The sequence below is a fragment of the Physeter macrocephalus genome, chromosome 12 (genome assembly GCF_002837175.3).
Source record: "Physeter macrocephalus isolate SW-GA chromosome 12, ASM283717v5, whole genome shotgun sequence".
NCBI classification, from domain to species: Eukaryota; Metazoa; Chordata; class Mammalia; order Artiodactyla; family Physeteridae; genus Physeter; species Physeter macrocephalus.
In genome coordinates this window covers 25,136,552-25,149,858 of record NC_041225.1, presented here as the reverse complement: position 1 = coordinate 25,149,858, position 13,307 = coordinate 25,136,552, and the positions used below count along the sequence as shown (strand labels likewise).

The 13,307-nt window shown below is 48.3% G+C and overlaps 1 protein-coding gene across 5 annotated transcripts in view; it reads left to right on the top strand.

Moving 5' to 3' along the window:
* CCDC138 (coiled-coil domain containing 138) overlaps positions 1–13,307 on the top strand; it is a 58,553-nt gene that overhangs the window by 42,400 nt on the left and 2,846 nt on the right. For all 5 annotated transcript variants that reach the window (XM_055089014.1, XM_028496533.2, XM_055089013.1 and 2 more), the window contains one exon: positions 5,029–5,205. In XM_055089014.1, the coding sequence (XP_054944989.1) occupies positions 5,029–5,205 (177 nt within the window). The remainder of the gene's footprint in view (positions 1–5,028; positions 5,206–13,307) is intronic.

Genomic DNA, 13,307 nt, shown 5'->3' with positions numbered 1-13,307 from the left:
AGGGCGTAACCACCGTGACCATCAGTAATAAGCAGCTGTCGTGTGTGAAGAAAAGAGATCTTGCTCGTGTAAGCAGAACAGAATAATGTAAAACGTGGATATTAATCTAACATGGTGTCTGTAAAACCTCATCTGTTGTGAAATATAACAGGACATAAGTAAAGATTTGGTAAATAATGGGTGAATGAACAGGTTGATAAAGATATCACCGAAGTTAAAGGGCAGAAATAAAGGACTTTTATTCGTCTTACCCAGGAAGACCAAGAGTATTGAAATCTATAAGTCACCCCAGGTGGCTGCATCTAATGATACCAATTAAAATTCCAGGGGCTTCCCTGGTGGCGCAGTGGTTGGGAGTCCGCCTGCCGATGCAGGGGACGCGGGTTCGTGCCCCGGTCCGGGAGGATCCCACATGCCGCGGAGCGGCTGGGCCCGTGAGCCGTGGCCGCTGGGCCTGCGCGTCCGGAGCCTGTGCTCCGCAGCTTGAGAGGCCACAACAGTGAGAGGCCCGCGTACCGCAAAAAAAAAAAAAAAAAAAAATTCCAATATGGTTTGTGTAAGTTCAGAGAGTAGTAGAAAAGTTTATTTGAAAAAATATTTGCAGTGAGTGTGGTAATTTAAAGGAAACAAGTGAAATAGCAGCACTGGGGCAGAGGCTTGCCTTAGCAGATTTTAAAACAATTGTGATGTGTAATAATAAAAAATGAGTACTCTTGATATAAAACATTATAATAGGAAAGTAGTCCAGAATTGACACACAACTGGCACTTCATGTGGACCTACTGAATTAATGAATTTGGTTGCTTCCTGGTCCAAGTCAGTTTTTTAAGAACATAGGATCATAAGCCAGTCCCTGTGGAGCTTGTCCCCTGGTCCCCTGTCAGCCTTCATTTGTCAGGTGCCCCAGAGAGGTCCTGAGGGCTGGAAGGGGGCTGTTGGGTCTCAGCCAGAAAGCCGAGGAAGAGCCAGGAGAGCAGGAGGGCATCTAGGAAGCGCCCGTCAGGGGCGGTGGTGCAAGTGTGGGGAAAGGAGGGTGAGGCACGCTGTCTTGCCACGCACTGCAGCAAGTTCCGGGAGAAGGAAAAAAGTAAACGTAAGAAAAGCTCTTAAATTAAACAGTAGACTTGGTGAGAGGACATTTCCTACATATAAAATAGAAGTGTCTGTTACAAGATCGGTAAATTTAGTAGAAACAAGGGAGAATAGATGTGTTGGATAATACACATAATATTTAATGCTTAATAACCCAAACATACGTGGGTCTGTAAGGTGATTTCCCGTTCCATTGACTGGACAGTGCGGGTAGATTGTTCCTGAGAATCGACGCAGGTAGTGATCCTTGGTGTGGATTTGACACTGTCATGTCAGGCCCTTTGTATGTTGTCTGAACATGCGTATCCCCATTTGAGTGGTTATTAGGTCACAGAGCCTAGACCTTTGTGCCAGGGCCGCACAGCAGTGTCTGACAGTGTGCTTCAGCTCAGCTCTGTCCGTTCCCAAAGCCCACCTCTTGACCCTCCAGTGTGACTTCCCGAGACCATCAAAGAGGTGATAATAGCAACCGCCTACACAGCGCCTGCTGTCCTGGGCTAAGCGCTGCATACTGGCTGCTCTGACCCTTCCCGCAGGGTGGCGAGCGGTCAGCGTTCTCTCACCTCCGTCCTGCAGGTGGTACGTGGAGGCTAAGCCTGCGCCCTCCGTCACTGCTGTGCGGTTCTCTGACATTCACTGGGAGCTGCGACCTCAGACCCGTCACACAAAGCTAAGTGATCGGGGGATGTGCCGCCAGAGGGGACATGTACAGCTTTGACTGCACTGTAATTTATGATCACTTTTGCGGTGCATTCTGGTTTCAGGAGCCACCGAGATGTGTCATAACGTTTAATAAGACTTACTGTAAGGAAACAGTTCAAAAGGGAAGGAAGCCCCAGGCTGCTGGCGTGCCGGCTGCGATGGTGGAGAAAGTGGGTGGGCTCTCGCGCTGTTGCGTCTTTTTCTAGCCACACTCGGTGGTTTCAGGGTTACTCCCCACAGGAACCTGAGGAGGGACGTGGGGTTGTCATTTTTACAGACGAACAAAACTGTAAGGGAGCCAGATGTTTCTCGAGGACAGAGAAATGTCACGCGTCATCAACAACGGTAATGCGTAGGTGTGGGAATCAGCGTGAAACACCTTAATACAACTCTCCGTGCAGGCACGCTCGCTTGATCCGTGTAAAGATAGATACGAGGATTAGAAGAAGCGCTAAGAATCTTACCTGGTGGGATTGCCTGTCCTAGGGACAGCCTTCTCCTGTTGGGCTTACTGTGTGCGCCAGGGCTTGTTCTGTAGTCCTGCCCTGCCCACCCCCAGCCCTCGGCCTGCGACCTGCGCAGGTTTGTGTGTTTGTGATTATGCTCTCACCCCTCAGGCTTAGAGGGGTGCGGGGTGACTGCGGTGCTCAGGGGCAGGAAGCTTGGCCTGGGGAGGCGGCAGCGTGACCGGCACCGGAGAGCTGGGCTCTGCAGCCCCGGGCTCAGCCGCGTCAGTGGTGTGCAGCATCGGCCCCTCCCTTTGCTGTGTTTCCGCCGCGACGTTCTGTTCTGAAGATTGAATGAGAGGGTTGAGCAGAGTCTGGCCTCCAGCAGGCCCCTAAGCAGTACGCTGGCCACTCGTCGTGGCCTTCATTACTACTTGCTGTTGTTAAACCGCTCAGGGTTGGTTCCGCCTGAGACAGAATCGATCTGTTGGATGCCATTGGGTTTCTGTCGCTGCTCATGTGGACCATGTAAATAAACACTCGGTTCTTTGGGCTCAGCTCCGCTGGGAGGCTGGGCTGGGCTGGGCTGGGCTCCTCCCCCACGCGGCCCCTCTCCTGCGCCTGTCTACGCCGCGCCAGGGGCTGCCCGGCTGGAGCGAGGGAGCCCCAGGCCGTCTCTGCCGCCTTCTGCAGACATAGTCCCAGGTGGGCCCGGCCACAGAGGTGGAGTCACTGCCGAGACTCGATCCGATCCTCTCGAGCCAGCCCTCGCCCACCGATGGCCTCTGATCAGGACTGAAAGGTGGTCTCGTTGAACGTCGGGATGTTTCTTAAACGGTAGTATAGCACGTGTATAGAAGGAAACCAGGTTTGGCACAGTTGGTAACTAAACTCTTTAAGAAGAGGTTAGATTGGTTTTTAGGGAATCTTCATTCTTTGGGAAATTAAAGTAAGGAGGTAATTTTTACTTTCGCCCGAAAGATTAGACCACTTAAAAAAAAATAACCAAATACCATCTTTCTATCCCCTCCAAATGAATAAAGGACTACTTTTTAAGTTTGCAAACCTGCTGCATCGTGCAGCCTTCGGCCTGTTCAATCTGAGGCAGTGCCGACTGAGAAGGGAGAGGACTTTGTGTCAGACGCAGCAGGGCGGCACCGATGGTGGTGCTTGTCCCCGGGGGGGCCGTCTGCGCGCTCCCGCTTCAGCACGGCGGCTCCGGAGAGCAGCTGCAGCTCTGCCGACCTACATACACGGTTGCTTTGCAGTGCTCTGTGAAGCTCAGAAGTTGAGTGCAGTAGTGTGCTTTGGGCTAGATGCTACTAGAAGTAAAGATGAGGTGTGTTATAAATTGACGCAGAGGCACAGATCTTAAGTTCTAAAAATTCTTTCACGTGTGTTTTAATTTCACACAGGTTATTCCCAGCTTCTCATTCTTTTTTTTAAAATAAATTTATTTATTTATTAATTTATTTATTTTTGGCTGTGTTGGGTCTTCGTTGCTGTGCACGGGCTTTCTCTAGCTGCAGTGAGCGGGGGCCCCTTTTCATTGCGGTGCGCAGGCTCCTCATTGCGGTGGCTTCTCTTGTTGTGGAGCACGGGCTCTAGGTGCGCGGGCTTCAGTAGTTGTGGCATGGGCTCAGGAGTTGTGGCTCGCGGACTCTAGGGTGCAGGCTCAGTAGTTGTGGCACACGGGCTTAGCTGCTCCGCAGCATGTGGCATCTTCCCGGACCAGGGCTCGAACCCGTGTCCCCTGACGTTGGCGGGTGGATTCCTAACCACTGTGCCACCAGGGAAGTCCCAGCAGCTTCTCATTCTTAGTAATTAGGGTTCTAATTATTTCTTTAGTTTACGTAGCATGGACAGCAAAGAAGAGACAAAACCTGAGGACAGGAATTTTAGTGGTGATCCTATCATATTTTCAGTGTGTTTCAGAACACTTCTGAGCCTTCTTTAAACAGAACTTTCAGCAGAAAAATTAACTCACTAGTGCGTGAACAGTATGAACAGTTTCTGTTGCTTCGAATAGTGTGTTGAAAGAGTTTTAGAAACCTGGAATGTTCTTACACATTTGAAAGCACGGTGTAAACTGTTGTAGCCACTGAGGCATCTTAACTTATCTGCGTCGGTCACATCATTGCTTCCCAGTCACCGTGGAACATCTTGGAGAACGTTCCCGGGCTCCTGACCACAGGTGCCGTCCCTGCGTCGGCCGTGGTCGGACCTCCAGCCATTCGTCACGGTGGAGGCATCACAAGAGACCCCGGGCAGGTCAGTCTCCTGAGGCTCTTTGAGGGGCTCCTGTTTGGTCTGGATCAGAAGGCAGAAACCCTCATTTAAAACCCACAGAGCACGTTTGTATAAACTTACATTTTGAAAGAGGTGACCTGCTACAGGCAGCAGTAGCAAGAAAACGTAATCTCAGGAGCCTTGTCGAGGTCACGGTACTAATGCTGTTGAGATTTGTGGAAGCGTGTGGTAGTTACAGTCAGATATGGGAACTGACATTACTTGTGGTATTTACTATTAAACGTCCATTGTTTTCTTTCTTGATGTAAAAAAGGAATGGTGTTTATTGCGACTTCAGCATTACAGTAGGGAAATTCTGAACATTTGCCCCGTCATAATGTAATGTCTCTCCCCGTTTGCCTTCAGCCTGTCGCCTCTGGTCGTTCAGTTTTTCCTTTCCTCTTGGATCCGTGGAAGTGGCGGTGTTCCCTTCCTGCCGTCCGCGTCTGTTACCAGCTGGACCGCTGACGCAGCCGCTGTTTGACGCCCTGTCTTTCAGCCGACTACCTGGCGCAGGCGTTTGACTCTCTGTGTCTGGACTTGAAGGCGGATGAAGGGAAGAGCCTGTTCTTAGAGTACCAGGCTGTCCCGGTGGTGCTGCACCACCTGAAGGTTTCCAGCAAAGGACACCTGTCCAGCGTCATCGACAGCCTGCTGCAGATGACAGTGGAATCCAGTGAGTGTTACGTCTGTTCCGAACGTGTGACTCTGCGGGTCAGGCCCCGGTGCCTCTTATACCCTAAATGCTGTGTGGTAGGGTCTTTAGTCCCACCCCGACCCTTCGTCCACATTTCCACGAACTCGGCGGTTTGCAGGGGCCCCCGGTTGTGTGGATTTGCTCTGCAGCGTCAGTCCCGTCCTCGAGCCTCTCTCTGCGCTCTGTGTCCCGTGTCGTCCCTGAGGCTGGGAGGGAGCGGGGCCCTCAGACACGTCCCCACCTGCGGGGGGGTGGGGACCCGGGTCCCCCCGGGGTAGCGCTGGTGTAACGCGCTCTTCTGACTCGCGGTGGTGGCTCCTCACCTAGCCCGGATACGGACAGCGGCGCCGAGCCCGGGCGCTCTCCTGCGCTTTGGCTGCCTTGTTGTTTGGACCCCAGGTAAGCTCTCGACTTGTAAGAAGCAGCCATTTAGCTTCGGTCATTCTTTTTCACGTGGAGCTGCTCCTCTTCCCTGTGTTGCATTTCTGATTACGCCTTTCAGGAAGTGGAGACTCTCCACAGACGGGAAGCCCGAGCTCAGCCTGGGCGTGAGCGCGCGAGGGCAGGTGGCCGGCCTCGGGCAGGGGGTTTGTAGGCAAGACACAGAAGCAAAGCGAAGCACCTATGTATTTGTCTCTAATATAATGTTTGCCTTATTTGGCTGTTAGGGTCGTTGTTCTCGAGTTCGGTTCTCCTTGTTTCCTGACGGTCGTGACAGTATTTGGGGAAAGCGTGCTGGGTTCCCGGCGCTGGGTGGGAAGTTCAAGAAGACTGGCCCTTGGTGCGGAGGTGGAGAAGCGGTATAGGAGCGCCGTCCACCCTGGGCTCCTGCTGCTGCAGGGTCCCTTCCCTGCCCAGCCCCGCTGCCCCCCGGCGTGAGGGGTGCCCTCAGCTGCGCAGGCAGAGTTCTTTGAAAGCTGCTGTGACGCGTTTCCTTGGGTGTACATTGAGGTCTGTGCGTTGATTTACCTGAACATACGTATTGTGAGCACACTGTTATTTTTAGATTGAGGGCTTCTGATTATCTGTTTTGGGCGTGAATGTAAATCATACAATAACTGAGCAATGTGCTTTTAGAAAACTACTCTGCCGTTTCTTTTTTTTTCTTCCTGTCGGGTGAAAGCTGTTACTTATCTGGGTTTAGCTGTGTAAGAACATGAGTCTTACTTTATTTTAAAGAATACTTTCCTTTTCTTGTCAGACGTAGCTTTATTTTAAAGAATACTTTCCTTTTCTTGTGAGACATAGTTTAAATAGAACATTTAAGTTCGTGTTTGTATTGTTAGTTTATTCTCGTGTGCCCCAGAAACCACCTTGTCCAAGGTGACACACCTGAATGGCAACAGTGTATTTGAATACATTTTGCACACCTTGTTTTTTTCAAGTATGATTTACTTTTATTATAAAAGTAATAGAAATTTGGAAACTGGCGAAAAACCAAAAAGTCTTAGTATCCAAAAATATGTACATTTGCAAGCACACCCTGCTCTATCGTGCTTTTTCCAAGTACTCCTTTTTTTAAAAAAAAACATACTGAAGGTTTGTGGCAACCCTGCCTTGAGCAAGTCTGTTGGCACCATTTTTCCCCCAGCATTTGCTCACTTCCTGCCTCTGTGTCACATTTTGGTAATTCTCACAGTGTTTGAAACTTTTTCATTATTATTATATTTGTTATGGTGATCTGTGATCAGTGGTCTTTGATGTTACTCTTGTAATGGTTTGGGGGGCCATGAACTGCACCCTTAGAAGATGGTGAACTTAATAATGTGTGTGTTCTGACTGCTCCGCCGGCCGCTGTTTCCTGACACACAACAGTATTGAAGTTAGGCCAATTAATACCCTACAATGGCTCTAAGTGTTCAAGTGAAAGGAAGACTCACACGTCTCTCACTTTAAATCAAGAGCTAGAAAAAATTAAGCTTACTGAGGAAGGCATGTCGAAAGCCAAGACAGGCCTAAAGGCAGGCTTCTTGCAACAAACACTTAGCCGAGCTGTGAGTGCAAAGGAAAAGTTCTTGAAGGAAATTAAAAGTGCTCCTCCAGCAAACACACAGATGATAAAAAAGCAAAGTAGCCTTCTTGCTGATTGCAGAAAGTCTCGGTGTCTGGATAGAAGATGAAACCAGCCACAACATTCCCTTAAGCCAAAGTCTAATCCAGAGGAAGGCCTTGACTCTCTTCAGTTCTGTGAAGGCTGAGAGAGGTGAGGAAGCTGCAGGAGAAAAGTCTGAAGCCAGCGAGGTCGGTTCATGAGGTTTCAGGAAAGAAGCCATTTTCATAAGATAAAGTGCAAGGTGAAGCAGCAAGTGCTGGTGTAGAAGCTGCAGCAAGTTATCCAGAAGATCCAGCTAAGAGAATTCATGAAGATGATATGAAAAAATAGGGCTGAAAGCTTACCAATTTGAGGAAAGACATGGTTTTACAAATCTAAGAAGCTAACCAAATTCCAAAGCTCAGTGAAGTTCAGGATAAACCCAGAGAGACCCACCGGAGACACATCTTAAACTGTCAAAATTCAAAGACAGGGCTTCCCTGGTGGCGCAGTGGTTAAGAATCCGCCTGCCAATGCAGGGGACACGGGTTTGAGCCCTGGTCCGGGAAGATCCCACATGCCGTGGAGCAACTGAGCCCGGGCGCCTAGAGCCCGTGCTCCGCAGCAAGAGAAGCCACCGCAATGAGAAGCCCGCGCACCGCAACGAAGAGCAGCCCCCGCTCGCCGCAACTAGAGAAAAGCCCGCACGCGGCAACAAAGACCCAACGCAGCCAAAAATAAATAAAATAAATTTGTTAAAAAAAAAAAAAGTCAGAGAATCTTGAAGGCAGCAAGAGAAAGTGTGGTCTGCACACAATGGAATATTATTCAGCCTTAAAAAGGAAGGAAATTCTGGCACCTGCTACACCTTGGATGAGCCTTGAGGACATTATGCTCAGTGCAATAAGCCAGATACAGAAGGATAAATCCTGTATGATTCCACTCATGTGAGAGCCCTAGAATCATCAGATGTATAGAGACAGGAAGTAGGATGGTGGGGGCAGAGGCTGGAGGGGTGGCTGGTGTTTCACGGGGACAGAGTCAGCTGGGGAAGATGAAGAGCTCGGCGGCGCGGTCTTCGGGGGGATGTTTGCCCAACGGCGTGAATGCACTTCACGCTAACGAAGACTACACTTTTATAAATGGTTAAAATGGTAAATTTTATGTTATGCATGTTTAACCACAGTTTGAAAATTAAATATAAATGAACTTTTAGTACTCAAAAAAGAAAAAAATTCAAGCAAGGAAGAACTGTAGAGAGCATTAAGTGTTTTTTCCAAAACAATCCCCAGAAACCTTGTCATTTGGAAATACCCATCATCAGCGTTCGGCGGATGTGACTGCAGACACCGTCCTGTGCGTGTGTCCTTGGAGGAGGGGGGCGGCTGGGTGGGTGGCAGGTGGAGACGCTGTAACACAGGGGGCTCGTTACACACGTTATTTAGTGAGAGGTGCTTAATCTAACAGGAAAAATGAAGCGGAGTTGAGTCAAAAATGATCACAAGTTCCTTCTGTTAAGAAATAAGGTGAAAGACATCGAGTCTCTCTATTTTTACCTTTTTTATTGTAAAATATATACAACGTAAAATCTCCCATTTTAACCATTTGTAAGTGTGCCCTGTTGGTTGCACCGCTCGGTTTAGGCAGTGCTGACACCCAGCCGTGGAGGGAGGGGCACTGCACCACGCTCTTTCCTTCTCCCAACCTCCACTTCCCGGCCGTTTAGTTTGTATCTTTCCTGTGACCACAGAATCTGCCCGTTTGCTTCATGCTAGTTTCTTCTTCTTACTTTGCTTTATGTTAGTTTTACATTTAATCATATTCAGGGCTCAGGATTAGTCCTTTGACTGCAACCTCTGCATTTCTGTTCTTAATTCTCAATGATCTCTTTTTAAAAAATTAATTTAATTAATTAATTAATTTATTTTTGGCTGTGTTGGGTCTTTGTTGCTGCGTGTGGGCTTTCTCTAGTTGCGGCGAGCGGGGGCTACTCTTCGTTGCAGTGCGCGGGCTTCTCACTGCGGTGGCTTCTCTTGTTGCGGAGCACGGGCTCTAGGCACGTGGGCTTCAGTAGTTGCAGCACGCGGGCTCAGTGTTGTGGCTCACGGGCTCTAGAGCGCAGGCCCAGTAGTTGTGGCGCATGGGCTTAGCTGCTCCGCGGCATGTGGGATCTTCCCGGACCAGGACTCGAACCCGTGTCCCCTGCACTGGCAGGCGGATTCTTAGCCACTGCGCCACCAGGGAAGTCCCTGAACGATCTCTTAATCTTGCTCCCTCGCCTGTGTGCACCCCCCAGTTTAGGAGGTGCTGTGGAGGCTGCTTCGTGTTGTGTTGGAAGCGCTGCCGGGGTGCCTACACTCAAGGAGGTCCCGTCTGAGTGCTCATGCTGGTTGCACGCGGTGCTTCGCGGCTGTCTCGAGAGGCCAGAGGGCAGCCCGGCCTCCCCAGCAGTGGTGCCCTGCTGCTCTCCTGAGTGGTTGATAACTGCTTCCTCCCTCAAGCCCAGGGTGTAGCCCTTGGATGTTGTCTGCATCGCTGGTGTACTCGTTGGATCTGCAGGTCCAGTTCTGCGTCCACTTAGCATTTCACATATAACATAATATGTAATATTTTTCTTTGATTAACTTTATATCATTAGGAACACCAGTTGTCCTCATGGATCATTTTTGATGGTTTTCCATATCTTGGCTTCTTTCTGGTCCTTTCATTTTGGTTTTCATTCTCTGTGATGATCGGATTGTTAGGATGGTAATCTAATTTTCAGCTCTGTCCTTTCGGTTTCTTGATGTTTTAATTTATTACTTCTTTAATGGTGGTGTTTTGATTCTCTCTCTCTTAAATCCTGTTGTTTATCATCTTTTCTTTCTTATTTTATTGACTAGCCTTGTTCTTATTAGATTGACTGAGACCTCACAACCCTTGTGGAAAACTCTTCTGTTCTTTGTGTTTTCTTTTAGGTTTGACTCTGCCTTCTGTGTGCTATATCCCTTTCTGATTGATTGATTGGTTGGTTGGTTGATTGATTGCTATAACATGCTCACCGAGTTGATGTGCTGTCTCTGTCTCTTTTTTTAAATCTATTTTATACATACTAGTGTGTATATGTCAATCCCAGTCTCCCAATTCATACCCCCCCCGCCCCCCGCTTGGTGTCCATACCTTTGTTCTCTACATCTGTGTCTCCGTTTCTGCCTTGCAGACCGGTTCGTCCGTCTCTGATGACTCTGGCTCCCTGTCCTCGTGGACGGCGTGGGCTTCTACACTCGGCCTACCATTCGTCCCAGTCCAGGTTTTCTCTCCCTCCCGTGCCACAGTTTGAAAGCCCTTTTCCCTAACGTACCCATTCTTTCCTGTAGCCGGTGGCTCTGGTGGTGACATGCTCCTTGCCAGATTCTCAGGGCTGTGTTCTCACGTCTCAGGTTCTGCTCAGATATCTCGTGTGGGCTCATTTAACCTAGTCAGTGGGAGGCGTGGGTGTCCTGTTCCCACAGAGAAATTCTCTTGCCTTCAGCTCGTTCCCGGTATAGTTCGCGCTGGGACTTTGTTCTCAGTTGATTCCCTGTCAGAAGAGTGAAGAGGCGGCAGTGGCTCCCCTGCGGGTTTGGGGGTGGGGGTTGGTGAGAATTCCTGAGGTTGTGTCCCCTCCCCCGTGTCGTGCGGAAGAGGGGCGTCGAGTGGGCTCAGGCCCTGCTCTGGAACTTCGTGCTTCTGTCCTGGGCCGCCTGCTCCCAGTTTTAAGGTCGTGACGAGGACTTCTCCCCTTCCTGTGTCTGTGTGTAGGTTTGGTTTTTGTAAATGAGGTTTTTTGTTTTTTGTTTCATTTGTTTTACAGTTTTTGATCCATATGACTAGGTGTTGGGGAGAGAAATTCTCTCAAGCACTTTTATCTTCCCATTTTAATCAGTGAAGACATCAGTGAAGTTTAGAAGAGGAATCACCTGGCCTTTTGGGCCTTCGGTTCTTCTTTTCCTCTCTCGTACTGGCCACGTGTATTCAAATTGAAATTCTTCTAAGCTTAAAAAATGTATAATTAATTTAAACACTGTAGTACTGAAAAAAATGTTGACTACAGTGTTTCACCCTTACAGGTAAACCTAACCTAATGCATATATGAACTTAGAATTTCCTTTCTCTCGTTTGATGTCTGTCTCACAGGTCAGAAGAGAGATTGGAAATCAAGCCAGTGAACCTCTTTTGCTTCTAAAGACCTTTATAAGCTTTACTTTTAAAATATGTGGGTATATTAAACTCTCTGGATGGTCTTGGCCTTTTTCCATTACAGAGGTCATACAAGGAAGTTCACTTTCATTTGGAAGTGCTTACTTGTAAATATCTGTTTTATTCATGCCCGGACCTGATTTACACATAAAGTAAAGCAAAATAAAGGGAGATGCACTCTCTTACACTTTTGCCATTTACAAACAACTATCATAACTTTCTCAGGTGTTTTGGGGGCTTTTAAATGGACAGCATTGATACTATGGCCTGTAGCAGTGTTGAGAACCCCCAGAGGTGGCTCCGGCAGTGACTGGGGTCTGTGCCTCTCCCCGGACCCCACTCGTCAGCCGCGCAGTGGTCAGCCTTCCGGCCGAGAGCGACTTGCACCACCGGTCTCAGGATCTGAACGGGGAACGTGTACAATTGCTTAACGAAGCTGCTTGAACGCTCGGTGCATTTTTAATCTATTTGCAGATTATGTGCACCATACTCGTAACCTAAAGTTCATTCTTCAGAAAGAGTCTGTGTGTCTGAGATCGAAACACATGTAGACACTTGGTGGACTCCTGTGGGGAGGTGTGCATTTCCCCTCCTTCTTCTCACCGCGGGGTCCCGGGCAAAGGGCACACCGACCTTGTCTCCATGCACCAGCTTTCACTTCCTGTTACCAAAACATTCCTCGGCTGTTATTTTGGGGTTTGCCAATTTCACTACTTCATAGTTTATTTTACTCAGTACACCATCAAAATACTGACATAGAGTCTTTCCGGCTGTGCTTATGTGCTCAACAAGAATGATGAGTGCAAATTTCTCTTATTCTTATGTCCTTTAGTCACTGATTTGTGCTTGAAATAAAGTTCTGTCTCCATTGTGGGAGCCCCTGAGTTTTACAAGAGAATTTAACTATTTTAAAGGCCACAGTTTAATGTTATTGTATGATTTTTGTTTCTGTCCAAACTTCGCTGATTACGAATATAAGTGATTTACACCTTGGAAAGCATTTTTACACATTGTTTTGTTCAGTGGAGCTTTCAGTTTTCACGGTTACAGACTTTACAGGGACTCTTTCTCATACACCTTTGTATACGTCTCTGTCAGAGTCAAGGATATACACACTTAAGTCTTTTCATACAAATTTGGCAAATTCCAGTTATTTCATTACGTCAATACTGAGTTGAATATTTTTACTGCTTTTGTTCTGTTGTGAGTTGCTTGCTTGTACCCTTTGCTCATTTCTAAAAATATTAGGTCCATCTTTTTCTTAGTGATTTATAAGAGCTCTTTTTATAGTAAAATATCAATTCTTCTGGCAAATATATTACGAGGAGATTTCTGCCCCCAACCCCCGCCCCACCAAGTTTGGCATTTCCCTTTTGTTTTTTAGAGCTTTCGCCTTTTAATTTGTTCTAATTTCTTTTACATAGACATTTAATTTTTTTACTGTATAAAATTTTTCAATCTTTTCTTTTATGAATCTTTCCCACTTTTGCTTTTATGCTTTAAAAAGTTTTTTCCTATTCAGCGATTATGTAAGTTGTCATTAGCACGTAAATGAAATTCTTAAATTTAGGGTTTTAAAAAAATTACTACCCCAACAGAATTTCTTACTGCTAAGTATTTAAACAGCCTCCTCAGGGCTTCCCTGGTGGCGCAGCGGTTGAGAGTCCGCCTGCCGATGCGGGCGGGGGACGCGGGTTCGCGCCCCGGTCCGGGGAGGATCCCACGTGCCGCGGAGCGGCTGGGCCCGTGAGCCGTGGCCGCTGGGCCTGCGCGTCCGGAGCCTGCGCTCCGCAGCGGGAGAGGCCACGGCGGTGAGAGGCCCGCGTACCGC